Below are 18,990 nucleotides of genomic sequence, written 5' to 3' on the forward strand. Positions count from 1 at the left end.
AGGCAATAGTTGTTCTGTCTGGTTCAGATTCTGAATGTACTTTATGTAGGATAGGAGTGATTCTTCACTGTCTTCCAGTTCCTTGGGAAAGCTCTTTGGCATGCTGAGGGGAAATCTGTAACTCTCTAAAAATCTTGATCATAAAATAACAGTTCATACTGAAAAAAAAATATATAAACCAAACCATTTTAGTATACTGAAAAAAATAGTATATAAACCAAACCATTTTAAGTAGGCAGGTTATGCTGTTGGTGTCAAGTCAGACAGGTAATTCTGAATGCATAGTCAGTAGAGTGACTTTTTTTAAGACTTACCCTTTTCTGCATTTGGAGACATCCAGGATCTAGATAACAGAAGAAAAAAGGGATTTTGAAGCTAAAAGTAGTTCTGTTGCAGACTGACTGTTCTACTGTACTCTCCCCTAAATTTGTAGAAATAGTCTTCTTTCAGCCTCCCTGCTACAGATTTCAATTAGAAAATTATCATGTCTAAATATATCTGCTTTTATATCAATTTGATAACAAGTTATTCTTTAGACTCTGTCCTAGATTGCTTGAAGCTAAGTGTGCTTAATGGAAAAGGGAATTAGGGGAAGCAGAACACCTGAATGTGGGGAGCTGGGATATTCTAAAGTGTGTGCAAAGGAACCATGGAAATAACATTGATCACTGTTGTTGTGGAAGAGTGCTGTAGTGGCAGGGTAAAAACTTGCATGGGAAGTCTTTAATGTTTTGTCACATTTGTGACAGAACATGAAAGTAAATGTCTCTTCATTTACTGAATGGTATACTTTGCTTGCTGACTTCTGAACTGTGCTATTCCCCCTCATGCTTGGGGAAGACAGTGGTTCCTGCTTCTCCATATAGGTATCAGCAGGTTTGCAGTTGTTTGGTTTCCTCCAATGTGGTTTTCCTCATAGTGTTTTGTTGGTTTGTTTGATTTTTGGTTTGTTGTTTTTGGGGTTTTTTTCAAATACTATCTTTTCCATAATTTACTTATATTTTTCACACTTCTTTTCTGGCTTTTATCGTAGGTTTTGGTTGGGTTGGTTGTTTTTTGCTCATCTCTCTGCCCTTTGAAGCACAGATAGAGATGCATTCAGGAGTTTGTAATGCTGATTCATTTATAAGGTGCTCCATGGTAACATGTGGTGGATACCTGCAGCCCAAGGTCCACCTGCACAGGTGGCAGACAAATGGAGCATGAACAACTACCAGGAAGCCTGACTCAACAATAAATGCTTTATGACCAACTTGCTGGGCTCTTGAACAGAAATAGGAAATACAAAAATGAACAACAGCACTTCTTTTTTCTTTTTTTTAGATCAATTGGCTCAGCTGTTTTAGGCAGATCAAACCTTCTGGGCCTTCTGAGCAGCCAGGCCCTTGTTTCAATAACTTGCCACTCATGTGATGGAACAATTTCCACAGAACTTGATTGATTTATATAGTTATATCAGTTAATATAAAAAATGTTTCTCTCCCCAAACCTCTTCTTACTTGTACTAACTGTCAAAATAATAATGATGATGATGATAATAATAATGCCATTTTTGACTCCTCACTCACATGCTTCAAGGGCAGATTTGATAATTAAGAATTGCATTAGCTAAAATCAAGGAGGAAAGTCTCAGCTTGCACAAGTAGTAAAAAGAATTTGCTGTATTAAAACAGATTACAAATAGGGAAGAGGATCATTGTGCAAAATGCTGATTTTCTGATAAAATCATATCTACACTTTAATATAAGGATACATAGAAGAGGATATGGAGTCTCATGCTAAGGCTGAGGTGCCCAGGACGAGGTTTTAACTTTCCTTAACTTATTGATTAGATACCTGCAAGGGTTTCTGTGTCCTTCTCTAAGTCTTTTCACTGGCAGACCCTGACAGAGACTTTACACTGTTGGGCTTGGTGGGACCAACTGTCTTCAAACAATTCTTTTTTCCAAGAATTATGCTGAAAAGAAATCTGCCCTTCCCGCCCAGGGATATTCCAAATCTATAGAAAGTCACAGTTCAGTAACTGAAACTTTTGAGTTGCTCACCCCATCAGCTCCATCTTCTCAGGTCTGCCTCCACTTCTGCTGCCCTTTTCCAGATTTTCCTCCTAGCACTGTAGACAACTGCTCTTCCTGCATGATGGTGTTTTACTTACAGCATAGGAATATTCTTTATAATTTATTTTGTTTTACTACAAGGATTTGCATTCAGTCCTGCTGCTTCTATGCCAGCTGATCTGCTTCAAGTATTAGGTAGTAATACTGCCACTGGTAATTTGATTAGGCTCAAAGTGCCCTTTAAGTCCCTACAAAGGAAACAGGACTGATGGAGTGAAGAAATCAAGTAGTTTCATGGTGTGAAACAAAAATGATCTCTGACTTTTAAGGATCTTTGAAACTGCTAAAGTGATACTGAAACTAAAGCAGTGAAATCATACTGTAAAAAGTTACTTTGTTTAGGTTTTTGCACAAGCTCTTAGACTTCATGTCTACACCAGATATGGTGATCATATTTCCTAATGAAAGACTGCAAGGACTTCAGACTCTTTCTTCCTATAATTAAGAGTCATAAGTATAAAGGGAAGACTAAATCAAAACCACTTGTCTTTTATGAAGCAGCTGTCTGTGAGGGTACTCTTGAACCAAAGTAACATGATCCTGGTCCACTTATAAAACAGAAGTCCCTCCCTGGGTGGACAACCAAGTATTTAATGAAAGTCTGGAAGAGGAGAGTCACAAGAGTAGCGCTTCCACAATGAAAAATAAGGTGATAGGAAGAACTGAACGCTCCATGAACTTGCACTACAGACCCTTACATTTCTGTATTCATTCCTATAGCCATGATGGTGTTTTGCTCTGTGTCCCTGCCCTGATCACAGAATAAGCTGAGTTGGAAGGGACAGGGGTCATCAAGGTCAGCTTCCAGCCTTGCACAGCACCATCCCCAAGAGTCACACTGTGACTGAGAGCATTGTCTTGATGCTTCTTGATCTCTGTCAGGGTTGGTGCTGTGACCACTGCCCTGGGGAGCCTGTTCAGTGCCCAAGCACTGCAGGAAGAAGCTTTTTCTAATATCCAGCCTACACCTGCCCTGACACAACTTCAGGCCATTTCCTTGGGTCCTGTCACCAGTGACCAGCACAGAGAAAATATTGGTGTCTGCCCCTTCTTTTTTCCTCATGAGGAAGTTGCAATTGCGAGGTGGTCTCCCTCCGGTCTCCTTTTCTCCAGGCTGAACAGACCAAGTGCCCTCAGCCAGTCCTCATATGGCTCCCCCTTCACCATTTTCATTGTCCTCGTTTGGACATTCTCTAATAGCTTAATATCTTTATTATATGGTAGTGATTAAAACTGCACACAATACTCAAGGTGAGGCCACTCCAGTGCAAAGCAGGGTGGGACAATCCCCTCCCAGCCCGGCTGGCAATGCTGGACCTGGTACCCCCAGAACAAGGGTTTCCCTCTTGGCTCCAGGGCACTGGTGACTCAGCTCCAGCTGGCCCTCGACCAGGACCCCCAGGTCCTTTCTGCAGCACTGCTCCCCAGCATCTCATTCCCCAGTCTGTCCCTACATCCAAGGTCGCCCCATCCCAGGTGCACAATCTGGCACTTTCCCTTGTTGAACTTCACATGGTTGGTGATCGCCCAGTCCTCTAATTTGTTAAGCTCTCTTTGTAGGGCCTCCCTGCCTTCATGGGAGTCTACGGCTTCTCCCAATTTTGTATCATCTGCAGACTTGCTTAGTATCCTTTCCAGTCCTGTGTCCAAGTTATATATGAGGATGGTGAAGAGGACAGGGCCTAAGATGGATAGGTCTGTATTCGCATACTGTTGTTACTGGTTCCTCTAAGTACTTCTCTTTTCATATATCCAGGGCTACAACTGTTCGTTACAAGGGCAGAAACCTGCGTATCAAAGCTCCCATGTGCAGGGCTTTGAAGAAACTCTGTGATCCAGATGGTGAGTAAAAGATGCTGGAACATGAGGGTGTTCTAGAAAATGGCTGGAAGCATAGAAAGTGAGCAGGCTTGTTCTGGTGTGTCCATCACTGGCAGGGAAATTTGTGCTGTTGCATGTTTGTCCTGGGCATAGTATTCTGTCTTGGCCTGTTAGCTTGTGTAACCCCTGTAACTTCAGGACTCATGCAGTTTTCTCACCAGTTAACTTGAAAAGGAAATATCTACACCAGACCAGTTCACTGCTGCTTTCACTGTATGTGAAGGTGCTAGTGAATCAGCAGTAGTATAGTGTTTAGCATTGAACATTTTCAAATTTTTTACTTTCCCCTATACAGCTGTGTATGATTTCATTTTGGATTTTTTGTTGACTTCCTTGTTCTCAAGTAAGTAGAATCAGGCTGTTCAAAGGTCTGAAATACTGTACTTGCTCAAAGTTTGTAGAGGTCTGATTTTTGACACTGCTTGCTCAACTGGAATCCCCAGTACCACTACAGTGTCCAAGGATAAGAACATATTGAAACAAAAGGTAATTAAGGAAGTGGGCTCCACTGGTGAAGCTGAGCTCCTCAAGTTGTCTGTAGGTGATGGTGGTGTCTGATCTTTTGTATTGTGTAACTGAGCATACAGTTGTCCTGTATGACAGGAGTTGTCTGACAACTAAGTTGTCCTTGCTTTGACCCTTTGTACTTCATCTCCATTCAGGTGTGAGTGATGAAGAGGACCAAAAGCCAGTACGACTTCCCCTCAAGGTCCCTGTGGAGTTGCAGCCACGGAATAACCATGCGTGGGCTCGAGTACAGAGTCTTGCCCAGAACCCACGGCTTAGGTAATGGAGAACTGATTGTGGTGCTCAGAATAGGGAAATAGATGAGCAGCATCCTCGCCCCTTCCTCTTTCTTTCTTCATCCTCTTTGCCAGTTGGGCAGTTCATCCATGATAATGCAGTTGTCCTAAGTGTACTTAGTCTGAAGCCTTTGTCTAACCAGTGCGTGGTTTGTAAACATGAGTTGTCACATGGGAAAATTAGATTACCATTGTTCTTTATATCTTGTAATTTGAGTAATGAAGGAGCTACTAGCTTTGGAGATGAGTACAGTTTGTGCCACGTAATGTCAGAGCAGAGGGCAAGTAAAATGGTGATAGTAGCCTTGGTTCTACTAAAATCTGTATTGCATGTACCATTGACAGAGACAAGGGAATATACGCACTGGTCAGAGGTGCCTGCACCAAGGCTCTGAACATTTCACCTGTACCCAATGATTAAAGTAGCATGGAAAGTGTTTGTAGTTTCTCCCTTGAAAAACACTGCTGGTGCAGCTGTTCAGTGTCATCAGTGGCTGTTCATCCTGGTCCTTACATCTAGTCCAGAACTTGGAACAGCAAACGGGAGACCTCTGTGATGTTGAATGTTGTTTCAAATGCAACACTTCAGTGTAGTGACCAATCATGATAAAAATATCCATTCTCTTCTCTGCATTAGGTTTATTTAGTAAAATGCTTTCAAAAAGTTAATGTTTGTCTTTTTCTCTTTCTTTTTATACTTTATGTAGTTGCTTCATGCTTTGCCTGCACTTTTGCAGTTCAGTTAAGTCCTGCCATCTTTTCCTATCTTCTTCTGTCTGGAAAAAATTAGTTTCTTGAATCATGGCAGTCAGGTTTATCTAACAGGCTTTTAGAATGTTTGAGTTGTCACAGTTGTGAGTTAACCGAAATTTTAAAGTTGTGGGATAACGTATGTTTTTTGTTGTGGCCGTTTTTCTTAGCGCTTGGGAGTGTTCTTTGTGCTGGCATTATAGAATGCCAGTTTATTCCTTAATTCCCCTTCTAGCATCAAGGTTAGGACTTGGAGCTCCTGCTGACAGTTATTCTCTGTTCCCTCGCTCTGCTTCTCTTGCGTACAGGATGATCGTGGAGTTACATCGGAAGGTCTCCAGCCTCCTTGAGTTCCTGAAGCAGAAGTGGGCTCTACATGAAGTGCGGGTTGTATCCTTTTCCTGCTCAGTCTGTTCCATGTGCTATGTCCTGGGAGAAGTTCACTTCCTATTCCAAGTTCAGTTTTGCATCGTAAAAGTGAATCTACTTCATAAATATACCAGTCCCTGCTTAGTAAAGACATAGATAAAGTCTTAGCATCACTAGTGGAAGCTTTTGTGAGAGATCCCGTAGTGTTCTGCTTTTACCTCAACTCTTCTCTGTTATGATCCCATAAAAGCTAGTTAAGAAAAAATTATGTTCCTGACTTTATTTAGTTTCCTCACACTGTGATCTTAGTCTGGTTCATTATCACTGGGTGACCCCAGTACAGCCTGGATAATAACTGACTATTCTGTTTCCAGTTTCAGCCAAGAGATTAAGGACAGATCTTTGCACTTTGTGCAGATTCACCAATATAGGCTTAAGCTTCTTGTTGAGGTAGCTGCTGCTACCTGCAATGTATATCTGCACTGTCTGAGCCCTACAGTGTTCAGGGTGTCCCTGCCTCTGAAATTTGATCCATGCAATAGAAAGATTTGTGAGTTAGCAACTGTTCCGTTCTGAACCTAGTCCTTCTGACTTGTAGGTTTTATCCACTTCTTTGGCCTTTTATTCAGGCTTTTCTGTTTAATTTGCGAGCCTGGAAGAAGCAGAGGCACAGCACTTGAAACTCTGAAGGATGTCAGAGTATGTAAGGTGGAGTTTGCTGCACTCATGAGAGGCTGCTTTGCTGTGCAGTGTTAGAGGTTTTGCTTGGTTTTGTTGGGGTTTGTTGATTGGGTTTGTCGTTTTTTTACAATTACAGTGGTGTGTGAAACAGGGAGGTACTTTTGTTTGGAATGTGTATTTGGACTTGTAGCAGGTCTTCACTGCAGTCTTTATCACCACAAAGAACCTAATTTCTGATTATAGTTGTCTTCACTATAATCTGTGCAAATAGAGAACATATCCTCAATCAGCTAGGTTTTCTTTTATTTTCTTCTTTTTTTTTTTTTTTAACTTGCAAAATAGGCTCCCAGGTGCTTTTTTGGAAGGGACAGATGACTGTTACATTCTTTGACACATCTTTTTTTAGCGTAAAACACTTGAAGAACAGCAACTTCGAGACTCCAGAGACTCAGAAACAAGAGGCAGCTTCTCAGAGGAGAAAGTGATGCTCCATCTCTTTCCAGGGGAGAACTGTACCATCACTCCACTGCCTGGGGTAGCCAGAGTGGTCCACTCCAAGGCCTTCTGTACCGTGCATTGGCAGGAAACGGGCAAATGCAAACAGAACGCAAAAGACTCTCACTTACTCCCCCCTGCCCAAATCCTTGGCATACAGAGTGGTCAGGGGACAGCAAGGGGACAGCTGAAATACCTGCGGGGGATGGAAGGTAAGGGTGTGGGAAGGGGAGAAAGCACTACAGAGCCCAGCAGAACCTTGCAGCCTACAAGTGAAGTTTCTGCAAGCACTGAAGATGGTGCCTCAGAGCCCGTCCTGGTGGAAGGAATAGCCTCAAATCTTGGCATCACTAATTCCCTCCAGAAACCACCTTCTGGACTTCAGGATCCAGGAGGGCACCAGGAAAAGCTGAGCTCAGTGGCCCCCTGCATGGAGGGCAGGGAGGCCCTGGCTAGTGACCAGGCAGGTGTGCTACCTTCGTGCAGCACAGAGTGTGCTTGCAGCAGGATCCCTGATGTGGAGGAGCTCTCCCTGCTTGATCCATTCCCACGGTACATGAAGTCCTGCCAGGACCTAATCGTCCCAGAGAAATGTTCCTGCACAGACAAACTGCACGGGAAAGACTCTGCTTCAGCAGCTGGTAATGCTTCTCCAGTGGCTTTTCCAAGCAGGAGGAGTGCAGAAACCTCTGACTCTTGTTCCCAGCTACTGAGAGGTGGTGTGGCTTCCCCTGGCAGCAGCAGATATGAAACTCAGGCGAGCCACAGCCAGGGCCAGCAGCTTGATGCTTGTACCAAGGATATCACGGATGCAGTAATGGAGGATTCTCAAGAGAAGCTGGGCTCCTCGTTTCCACCTCCACCTCAGGGACAATCCAGTACAAAGTCTCTCAAGGATGACCCAAGTCGGCTCTCCCAACAAGTTAGAGAAGAAGGATGGAGTCTGCGAACCTCTGAGAGCCTTACACTGGCTGAAGTCTACCTCATGATGGGCAAACCGAACAAGCTGCAGCTGGAATATGACTGGTTGGCTGTCTTGGAGCCAAAAACCCAGCATGCTAGAGAGCAGGTATCTGAGTCAAGTGCTGTCCCTGCATGCTCTACCTTGCACAAGCAGAGACTCTTGAATTGCCTTCTGAGACTCATCTCTACTGAAGTCAATCCCAAACCAGTAAGTGGCTCTTGTTCATGCTCCAGATGCTAAACTTGAGTTTCATTTGGGGAATAATTGCCCAGTTGTGCATTTGCAATAAATTGGTAGCTAGCCATGTCAAGAGCTTTGGAGATTCCTGTGTTTAAATTATACAAAAACCACCAGACATGACAGCTGGCTACAGAGTGGACTTTGCTTTAATATGCTTTTTACACTGCCTTTTGGCTTCTAGTTTGCTGTGAGTCTCATTGGTGTTCCAGTGAACATTTAACAGGATTACTTAAAAGAGCAGTTCTGAGGTGAGGTGCCTTCTGTTCTCTCTCAGATTCGTGGAACCTTAAAACAGCCCAGGTTGGAAGGGGCCTTGGAAGATCATCTAATCCAACCTTTTGTGGGAAATGGAGCCTGGATGAGATTATTATTGCACATGAAAACTGCATTGATTTTCAATATTTATTCAAATTACACAGTGTGAGAGTGAAAAGAAAGTATTTCTTCAGAACAGCAGAGTCAATAGAACTGTGCCTGTCTCAGTTGATCTGTGTAAAAGTTCCCAGACTTCAGGATAGCTGTTCAACAGTCCCAGTCCTTAGGCAGACCTTAGGGAATGAACTTGCTTTCCTTCTTGTGCTTTGTAAACCTGTATTTAAGATTTGCCCCAATGATACCTGGGCAGCCAATTCCCCCTAGTGCAGCCAATTGAAACTTAGTAAAACATCTTTTAAAAAGACACAGAGTTTAGCAGATTTACTCAAAGGCCTCTGATGAGCTAAAGATTCTGTTCCACCCAGGATGCAAATGTATCAGTGTTCCCAAACACAGAGTTCTTTAATCCTTGTTTGTTGGTGATTTAACTCCACTCAAAGTTCCTTTTGATTCTGATTCTACAGACATGGAATGAAGGATTTTATAAATTTAAACCCATCTTTGTTCAGATGCAGCTCCAGATATAGACCTTGTTTAAACTGCAAAGGCCTAAGGTCTGACATCTCACAGATCTGGGCTGCTGTCTCCTCTTTGGCATCTACTTTTACTTCTGGTGACACAGGTGACAGCTAGGCATGACATGATGAAACAATCACAAACTATAAAGAAGGACATCCCTGAGACCTGGGGGGAGAGGAATTGAAGAGTGGGGGAGGAACCAGCAATTAGGATTTGCATGTGTTTTTCTGTCACTTTCACACTCTTGGCTGTCTTATAGCACTACTGAGTAATAAAGGAGCTCTTTAAGGATATATACTATATTGTACATTCCAGCAAAAAAAAAAAAAAAAAGGAACACAACCTTTAATTTGTCAAATACCACTTTATTTTCACTGTTTTTCAGAAAAACATATTCTCCTTGAAACATGAACATTGTGGCACTGATATTGCAAAGGCCAGGAAGATATTTACAGCCTCACTGAAAGCACTGTAGATGTCTTGAAAGTTGCATTTCATCAAATAATGACAGGAACTATGGTATTTTTGCCACAGGATATTTTAAGAGGAAGGATTGATTGTGTGCATGCCTGCTATTTTCTCCAGATAATCTGTAACAGCCAAAGCAGCCAGCTGTGCTGTGGTTCATTCTTTAAATGAAAATCATCAGCATAAAATAAACTCTGAAGTGGCATTGCAGTTGAGCAGTGGGTGTAATTTTAAGCCTGTGATTGCTTAAAATTAATTTAAAAGGGAGGGTTTTCTAGAAGACAGTTTAAATAACTTAATGAAACAACTGGATAGGCCTGTAAAATTATCGATGCGCATGTGTCTCTTGTTAGTGCTGTGTTACAGTGTGAAAGAGAAGGGAAAAAATTCAAAACTCTACTTGATTAGAATTAAGAGAGAATTAAAATGTTTTTGTCTGCTCTCACCAGAGCAGCCCTCTCTATGGAGTTTATGAAAAATAGCTTTGCACTGAATTAAAACCAACACTGTTTTTTTCTCTTTTCTTTCTATCCCACGGTGATCCAGCACATTGTGTGAAGCTTGTTGAATGTCAACTCAATTGTAACATAAATTAATGTATTGAATTGGTGACATCCAACAATGCTAAGTGGGCAGGAAGGTAATTTCAGCTGCCCCTCATGCCCACTAGGAGATACTGCTTACAGTACTTTAAGGTGTTGTAGCATGTCAGATTTTAAGTCTTCCTAAGTACAGTGAGTTTCACAATACATTTGTTGTACCAGCACAAAATGTTCATTTAATGTGCATTTTCAGATGCCCGAGATGAGCTCTATTGCCACGTCACCCATAAAGCCTGCTCAGGAGGAGCAGGCCCTGACTCCCCCGGGAAAGGTGATTGCCATCAACGCCAGGAGCCCTGGCTGCGCGCGGAACCAGTCTGCCCTTCGCAACAAGACTTTTTCTCCTGGTGCTGCTTCCAGCTCCTCAGGTGAGTATTCCTAAAAATGGACTTGATGAAATCAACTCACTAATACCTCACACCATAATGAGAACTTCCCAGAGATAAAACACTGGAAGAAATATTTCTTAGGAACTTCACTGTCTGAGAACATCGGTGTGTGCTAATTTGCTTTAGAATTGGCCTAAGTCCAGTGCTGCTTTGAATCTTGAATAACAATGCACATCAGTAATGCAGTTCACAATCCAGAAGAACTCTCCTTGGTCACTCTTAGAGAAGATGCTTGGGTTTTTTTGGGAGCTGTGTCATGGTTTAGTCCCAGACAGCAACTCAGCCCCATGCAGCTGCTTAGTTACTCCCCTCTGGTGGAATGGGGGAGAACTGAAAGAGTAAAACTGAGAGAACTCGTGGTTTGAAATAAAAACAGTTTATTAGGGAAAGCAAATGCTGTGCATGCAAAGCAGAGCAAGGAATTTGTTCCCTGCTTCCCCTGGGCAGGCAGGTGTTCAACCATCCACAAGACAGCAGGGCTGCATCATATGTAACAGTAACTTGGGAAGGCAAATGCTGTCACTCTGAATGTCCACCCCATTCCTCCTTCTTTCCCCAGCTCCTTATGCTAAGCATGACCCCCCCATGGTGTGGGATATCACTGTGGTCAGCTGGGATCAGCTGTCCTGGCTGTGCCCCCTCACTGGCAGTGTGGGGTGAGGAGCAGCAAAGGCCTTGACCAGTGTAAGTCCTGCTCAGGAGTAACTAAAGCATCTCTGAGTTATGAGCACTGTTTGCAACGCAAATCCAAAACTGCCACTGAAGAAAATTGACCCCCTCCCAGCCTGAACCAGTACATGCTGACTGGCACAAGGTGTGAGATCTCAAGAGAATATCAGCTTACAAAACAGGCAAGTAAATGCCCAGTGTAAAATCTGTTGATAAATATTTACTGAAAATTTTCTGTGCCATCTTGCCACTATAGGTTTAAATTAAATATTAGGAAGAAATTCTTCCCTGTGAGGGTGGTAAGGCCCTGGCACAGGTTGCCCAGAGAAGTTGTGTCTGCCCCGGATGCCTGGCAGTATTCAAGACCAGGTTGGATGGGGCTTGGAGCAACCTGGGATAGTGAAGTTGTCCCTGCCCATGACAGAGGGTGGAATGAGATGAGCTTCAAGGTCTCTTCCGACCCAAATCAGTTGTGTGATTCTATGATTATAAGATAGAGAATGATTATGAACTGCCTTTTCTTTAGTAGGAGGTATGGCTGCTGTAACCTGCAGCCATGGCAGGCCAAGAATTTTGGTTCTGTGCTTCAGCCCAGTTGCATTTGCCACCAAATGTTTATGCCTTCAGGAAAGTTTGTGATGGTGCTGGGATTACTGGGCCCAGTTGTGATTTTTAGGCAGTCCTTTTCACACCCCTGCTCTGAGAAGCAGTGAACCCAGGAGCAGGTTAACTGGGTTAACTGGTGCTGGTAAGCACCTGTGTGGATCTTGGCTACCTCAGAGTGACAGGCCAACAATGCTGGCTTTCATCCAAGCTGGCTGTGTGCAGAAGGAAATCCTACCACATTTTTTTTAAACTTAAACATAAATAGAGAAGTTTCACTCAGACAAGTTACCATTATTTCACTGTGCCAGATGTATTTTGAAGACAGACTGTCTTTGGGAAGGTCTTTGGTAAATTGATCTCCGCTCCAACACCAGATTGATATTATTGGGATTCCACTTCAAATTACTATAGGGAAAGAAGCGGTGTGTAAATAAATCATAAACACTGTAAAATGGCTCTGTGTTTGTATTATCTTCCCCTACATAAGAAATGGTAGATATAGTTTGTTTACTGGGATAGGCCCTCAGGTATGCCTACAAGCCGAACAGATAAACTGATTATCACAGCCTATGTGGGGCTGAAAATAGGGCTTCAATTCTAGTTTCTTCAGTAGTGTACAATTACATTGACTCCCATACTTCCAAGAATTCAAAGCAAGTGAATATTAGTGGTGTTCATAGCAGGTAAATACTGTCAGTTTGCGGGTGGGACAACTGAAATATGGAAATATTCCTGATTTTGGAAACAGCTGGTGACAAAGCCCGAATCCTTAAGTCCCAGCTCTCTACGACCCTTCAGCTACTAAAGAGTTATTTCTTTTTGTTTTCACTTTATTTAATTTAAATTGCTGTTAAAATATTCTAGGTTTGAGAAACCTCCCTAGACCTCTCTTGGTGGCTAGTCCTTCAAGTTCTGGGAGCACAGAGGCCGACAGTGGGCTGTTTGCAGTCCCTACAACCTTGCCCCCCAATAGCCGCCATGGGAAACTGTTCCTGCCCAGCAAGGAAGCAGAGCTGACCTTCCGGCAGCACCTGGACACCATCAGTGTAAGTGAGAGGACTGAACAGAAAATGCAGCATGGTGTGCATGAGCCAGCTTCCAGGAGGTATCACAGGGATGCTGAATTCCTCAGAAAGTATGGGCTGCCTTGTGAAGCCGTGCTTCTTATCATGTTTAAGTTTAACATTGTATTAAATGAGCTGAGTGAGATTTTAACTGTGTAACTGTGCTTTGAAGTGACATTACCTGTTCGGATAATTCAGGTAATTCAAATCTGAATACCATCCCACAGCTTGATGACACTTATTTGCTGTCTAATTAAGTTGCTCCAGCAAATATATGTGCTAGATTTAGCAAAAAACTTATCCCCTTCTGATGTGTAGCTATTTTTAACATAGCCTCATTGCTGTACATAAGTCAAATTCTAATTTTTATGTACACAATCTCAGTAAGAATTTTGTAGGAAGCTGAAGTAGTTGGTAATGAAATGGCTTTTTGGGACAAAGCTTTATCTCCATAAAAAAAGAAGAAGAAATACATCCTTGGTGGAAAATATTCTGACTCTAGCAGGAAGGATATTGTGCTATCTGAAACAAAACATATTATTCTGGTTAATTCTTAAATCATCTTTATCAAAAATAAGAATTTGGGGGATATAATTTATTCTGTTCCTGGATGCTTAAAATACTTGTAATGCATTTCCTGTTGTTGTCCAGATGCAGTCGGACTTCTTCCTTCCGAAGCCCAGGAAGCTGCGGAACAGGCACTTGCGGAAGCCACTGGTAGTACAGGTCAGAGCAAAGTGTAAATGCCTGTTTTGCTCCCTGAGGATCAGTAAGGCTGTAGTAATTTGTACATAACAAAAAAACCCCCTGAATTTCCCTCATGCATCCACTGGAAATATAAAGCTGAAATTATGAAGGAATAAACACTTCAGTCTCTAGTGTAACTTGCCATGTTACATTCCCTGTATGAAGAATATCAACAACAGTGGAAGTCCAGTGCCTAAGGTAGTTTGGAGAAATAAAAAAGCCTCTGGAAGAGGCTTTTGAAACCTGGAAGCAGGTTCTGCTACCTGGGCCTTCTGGCACTGAGGCGTAGGCAGTGTTGTCCCTGTACTGTCCTGTGCTGGCAGTGTTGGAGCTGGCAGCCCTCTTAACTACAAAATTTTCCTTTATATCCTTTTCCTGCTTCCTGCTCAGTAGTGGCTGTTAAACTGTGGTGGATATAAGCTTCTGTAGTGAAATAAGCCATAACACATGCTGAAAGAACAATGATTCTTGGGGGAAAATGGGACTTGGAAAAAGATGCATGGAAGGAATGGCCGATTATTGTGGTGCTTTGGTGACAGACAGGTATTACCCTCCTTCAGACTGCTCTGTTAACCCTGGGAAAAGGCACATGTGACAGGGACACCAGAGGCAGGTGAGAAAAAAGAAATCTGAAACCTGATTAATAGTAACCTGGGGAAAACAAAGTTCACAAGTGTCACTATACCATTTTTTTCTCTTCTGTTTTGTATAAGAGTAGGGGATGCAGAAATCACCCCTGGACTATTTTTGATCCTGACATCTTCAGATCTGGGCAGTTTCATGTGTTTTAAGAGCTCCCAAGCACACACAGCTGTCTCGCTCATCTACACTTGCTGAATTTTAAGGGCAGATCAGTTTGTACACAGACTAGGTACCATGCTTAAAATCACTTAAAGAGAAAGATTTGTAAATCACTGCAAGTATAATCAGAGAGGATTGTAGTTCTAATCATCCTTTCTCTGAGAATTTTCCATGTGGAAATACTTTGTTTTAGTAGTTCACAGAGAAAACACATCATTTCTTTCTGCAGCTTTTTTCTCAAGAGCACACTGATCACATTGCTGTGTCTGGTGCATGATAGTAATGCTACAGAAATACTCTGCTATTCTGGAAGGTCTTGTGAATTCCTGCAACTTACACAATGAGTGTTACTCTCTGTGTTTAAATCTGTTCTGGTTTATTGTTTCTCTCACATAGAGAACACTGCTCCCTAGACCGTCTGGAAATCCGTCCCAGCATGTCTGTTCTTTTTCTATCTTATCCAACTCATCCATTACAGGTGAGTCTAGCACTTCTACAAACTGAAAAGTGTCCCTTAAAACTGCATAAAGAGGTAATTTCTAAAAAGAAGAAAATACTCTTTTGAAATGACAGTGTCACTAGCCTTCAGGATGATGGAATTGCTCTCCTGGGTCATTGTGAAGCAAGTTGTGCTTTTTATAAAATTTTTTTCTTCAATTTCCCAAGATTGAAATCACAGAAGAGCAAGGAGTTCTCAACAGGAAGACGAAATTTGGAATAAAATACTTAGATAGGAATTTTTGTTCTGTAGGGTGTAATAATTTGTCTAGATTTTATATTGGACTTAGCCTAGTACCTGGGATACTGTCTAAATTTTATACAGCAAAAGCAATATACTGCCCATATGTCCTTTTCTGCTGGTACACTCTTGAGTACAGTGGTAGTAAGGTGATCCCCCATGAAAAGCAGCATGAGGCCTGAAGGGTTATCTTCACTGACAGTATGAGAGCAGCTCCAATAGCACAGCAGCGCTCGCTGTTGCGTGTCCGTGGCAAGACACTGCTTAGCTCACATCACTATTTTAGTGCTATTCCATCATCTCCACTACTTGCATTCCTGCAGCTTGCTGCTGTTTAGAATTTATTTGCTTCCATTGAATTGTGTTGTGTTCTGCTTTAAAGGTGTTAGATTTCATTTGCCTGACAGGTATTAATGCTTCCCCCCAGGGAGAGGTTCATTTCGGCCAATCCAGTCCTCACTGACTAAAGCTGCTGTTTCTCGTCCAATTGTGCCCAAAGTTCTTCCAACACAGGCCACCAACCATCTGTCTAGTAAGTAATTCTGAATTCTGCAATAAAACCCATGCTGGTGTCTTCCAGGCAGGTACTGTCTCACAGTAGAGAGTGGGTTCTATAATTAGAACAATTAATGAGGTTAAAACAGTGACTGCATCTATGTTTTACCTAGAGAATTCTTTTGAGATGAGAAGACATTCAGATGTTTGAAGTGAATTTTAAAAAGTCTAGGTGAGGTTGACCCTTACAACAACCTACAATTTTTACACAGAGTCTAATCAGAGGCAAGATAACAAAATAAGGCTCTTTTGTTTCTAGACCTCCTCTAGTGACCCATAGAAAATTTCTGGAAATTGCATAATTACTTAGCAATTTGGAGGACAAAAAAAAAAAAATAGAAGAATGGAAGGGGAACTGGGATGTTTCTCAGCTATTTTGATATACCTAGTAAGAGGTTGGAACAGGGCAGAAAAGTTAAACATTTTAGCTAAAAGCAGTGTTACACTTGGTGCAGAGAAGCAGCTGACCCAGATGATCAGATCATTACCATTGCTGCTTTTTTACATAGGTGCAGTTTTGACTCTGGGTAAGTTTAAAAAAATCATCTTTTAGAGAATCATAACAAAGTGAAGAAGAAGCTTGCAATATGTTTTTTGGTGTTTTGTCTCACCCAAGGTGCTATTGACTTGGCAGCTAAAAGTGCTGGCATTATCCCTGGTAGTCCCATGCCTGTCCTGGATGCAGATGGTTTGCCAGGTGTGTCTTCATTGTCACCGGATGCAGTGCCCACAGTAGTGACAGGGCAGGAGCCAGCAGCAGCACATCAGAATGGAGGCTCCATCACCACTGTGGAGGTCAGAGGCTCTTAAACAAGCTTTTTTCAAGAGCTTAACTGTCTTGTTCTTTCATTGTATAAGAAAGCTGTATTATTATGATTCCTCAGTGAGCTTTCTCCTGGGGCTTGCTGTTAGACACTGCTGTCATGGCAGACCCAGTCTGTGTTGTGTGCTGTGTATTTGGGGTTGAGGGATCAAAGCATCATCTCATTGAATGAATTTCCTTCCTGTAAAATGGGTTGCAGCTGGTAGAGCATTGAACTTGGCAATCCAGAAATCTCGCTTGAAAAAAAAGGATGGCATTTCAGAAATTCAGGAGGGAATCTGGGGCAAAACATGGACTTTTTGGGATTGTATTTGGAATGGAAACACTAATTTCTCCTTGCTGTTTCTTTCATTGAGAGCCAGACACATGTTAGTCCATGTCGTGTTCTGAGGGAGTTGATGTACCATTTTGAAGGACATGAGATATATGAAGAGCACAGATGAATGGTAGTAGGCCTTTATCTCTTCCCTCCCCAGCTGGTCACTCACGTGGTTTCTGTTGTGCTTGCAGGGCTCAGGCTCAGCGTGCCGGGTGCCGTACGTCAGCCTGCCCACCCGGCCCGAGCAGGATGGCTTCCAGGTACGGTGTATGCTGAGGGAACAGTGCTCTGGAATGGGTAATGTTCTGTGAAAATACCACTGGTATTGCTGGTTAAAACTCTGTACTCCCAGGTAATTGTGCACCACTAGTTTCTAGTGGAAATGAAATCCTTAGCATCTGAAGAAGTTTAAAGAAATTTAGGAAAGCTGCTTAAATATGTGTGTGTGCCATTCCCTAAAATCAAAGTGACGCTGACAGTCCCTGACCTGTGAGGGACAAACAAGCTTTACATATCTCTTAATAGAGTGGAGGAGTTTATAATCACTCTGCTCTATCTATGCACATATTTTAGACATCACAAGGGTTCATTTCAGCAGTTTGCAGTCCTGCTGCCTCCATGTAGCTAAAGGAGAATTATTAGGACTAAAATTGTGATTGTAATGTTAGCATCCTTTCCAGAAACTGTTCACTGTTCATTGTACAGGATCCAGTGAGACATAGGTAGATACTTAAAGAGTAACTGTGATGGCACTATTGTAGGAGTGTTGTCATCCTGTCCCCAGATTCTTTCTCCACTGGGATCCAGGACCTGGTGCTGGATTTTTAGGCCTCAGAATACAGTCTCTTTTTTTCTTCAGTGGAGGCACTTTCCATGCTCACTGTGATGCCTGCATGTGAAAAAAATAGTTTGATTGGAGAGCATAAAGGAGATAAGGATTTTAAAGATGTTAGGACATGAACCTATGAGGCATTTATTATGGTAATGGGGCCTTGGGTTCTGGTTCTTGCTGTTACGACAGCTGTGTATACACTGCATCAAAAAAAAGCTACAGTTCTGCTATGAGGTACTGGTAATGAGACTCCTTAAAGATCAGTTGAATTTTGGAAAGTCTGGCTGTAAAAAGTGAATAAATGTGAGTTACCAGTTTAAAATATTGTGTATTCCCTTCCAGAAGTTAAAGGGTTTGCCTACACAAAGTCAAATTAATACATATTTATTGGGAGCTGTCTTGTAGATATATCAGAACTATGTTAATTTTAAGATTATGCTTGTTCTGTTATGTAGGCTGTCTTTGGAATGTTACAGATTCATATTTTTTCAGATTATTTGGCAGGATATGGGCTGAAGCATGTTTGTTTATGCTTACAGGTACTTTTCATTAAAATAATACAGATTTATTATATAAATAGTATATTCCTCTAATTTAGGCATAATATCTACTGGATTTTTTCCCTTAGAAGCCTGGTTGTAATCTGATACTCAGGAGCCAAAATGTGCCTTTTTAGTTTCCTGAGTTCTTAATAAATTTATGAACACTTAATTCCATTTTTTGTAACAGGGTGCATCAGTCCTTTCTATGCCAGAACTGGCCAAGACTTCTCTCCAGAATGGTCTGTCCACCCCTCCTCTTCCCTCATCAGAAGCTTCCAGTACTCGGCTCTCTCCTCCCAATGTTTCTGCTCTCTTGGATATTTCCCTGCCTGGACCACCTGAGGATGTGCTTTCCCAAGGCGAACCTGCCACTCAGATCAGTGATTCCATCATTGAAATAGCCATTAGCTCTGGCCAATACAGTAAGTCTAAGACTAGCTAAAGTCTGCCTATCAACTTCAAAAAAAATTCCTGACATCTTACATAGCAGCGGAAACTTTTCCAGGAAGGAGTTCTTGGGTTATGAGGTTTTTGTGGGTTTGTTTTTTGTTTGTTTGTTTGTTTGTTTCCAAATATCTGTTGGAAATAAAATTCTGTGCCCGGCCTTTATTTTCTAGCAAATATGGGGCAGGGGGAGGTT

The 18,990-nt window shown here is 42.2% G+C and overlaps 1 protein-coding gene across 5 annotated transcripts in view; it reads left to right on the forward strand.

The window, feature by feature from the left end:
* The window catches only part of CRAMP1 (cramped chromatin regulator homolog 1), a 48,911-nt gene that overhangs the window by 22,565 nt on the left and 7,356 nt on the right, over positions 1-18,990 (forward strand). For all 5 annotated transcript variants that reach the window (XR_009419626.1, XM_059484370.1, XM_059484371.1 and 2 more), the window contains 12 exons: positions 3,874-3,959; positions 4,661-4,784; positions 5,860-5,941; positions 7,008-8,267; positions 10,458-10,632; positions 12,793-12,974; positions 13,644-13,718; positions 14,937-15,018; positions 15,707-15,811; positions 16,451-16,629; positions 17,168-17,236; positions 18,538-18,772. Coding sequence is in view for 4 of the 5 variants with exons in the window: in XM_059484370.1 (XP_059340353.1) it covers positions 3,874-3,959; positions 4,661-4,784; positions 5,860-5,941; positions 7,008-8,267; positions 10,458-10,632; positions 12,793-12,974; positions 13,644-13,718; positions 14,937-15,018; positions 15,707-15,811; positions 16,451-16,629; positions 17,168-17,236; positions 18,538-18,772 (2,654 nt within the window). In the remaining variant the exon portion in view is untranslated. The remainder of the gene's footprint in view (positions 1-3,873; positions 3,960-4,660; positions 4,785-5,859; positions 5,942-7,007; positions 8,268-10,457; positions 10,633-12,792; positions 12,975-13,643; positions 13,719-14,936; positions 15,019-15,706; positions 15,812-16,450; positions 16,630-17,167; positions 17,237-18,537; positions 18,773-18,990) is intronic.

This window comes from Ammospiza nelsoni, chromosome 17 (genome assembly GCF_027579445.1).
Source record: "Ammospiza nelsoni isolate bAmmNel1 chromosome 17, bAmmNel1.pri, whole genome shotgun sequence".
Classification (NCBI taxonomy): Eukaryota; Metazoa; Chordata; class Aves; order Passeriformes; family Passerellidae; genus Ammospiza; species Ammospiza nelsoni.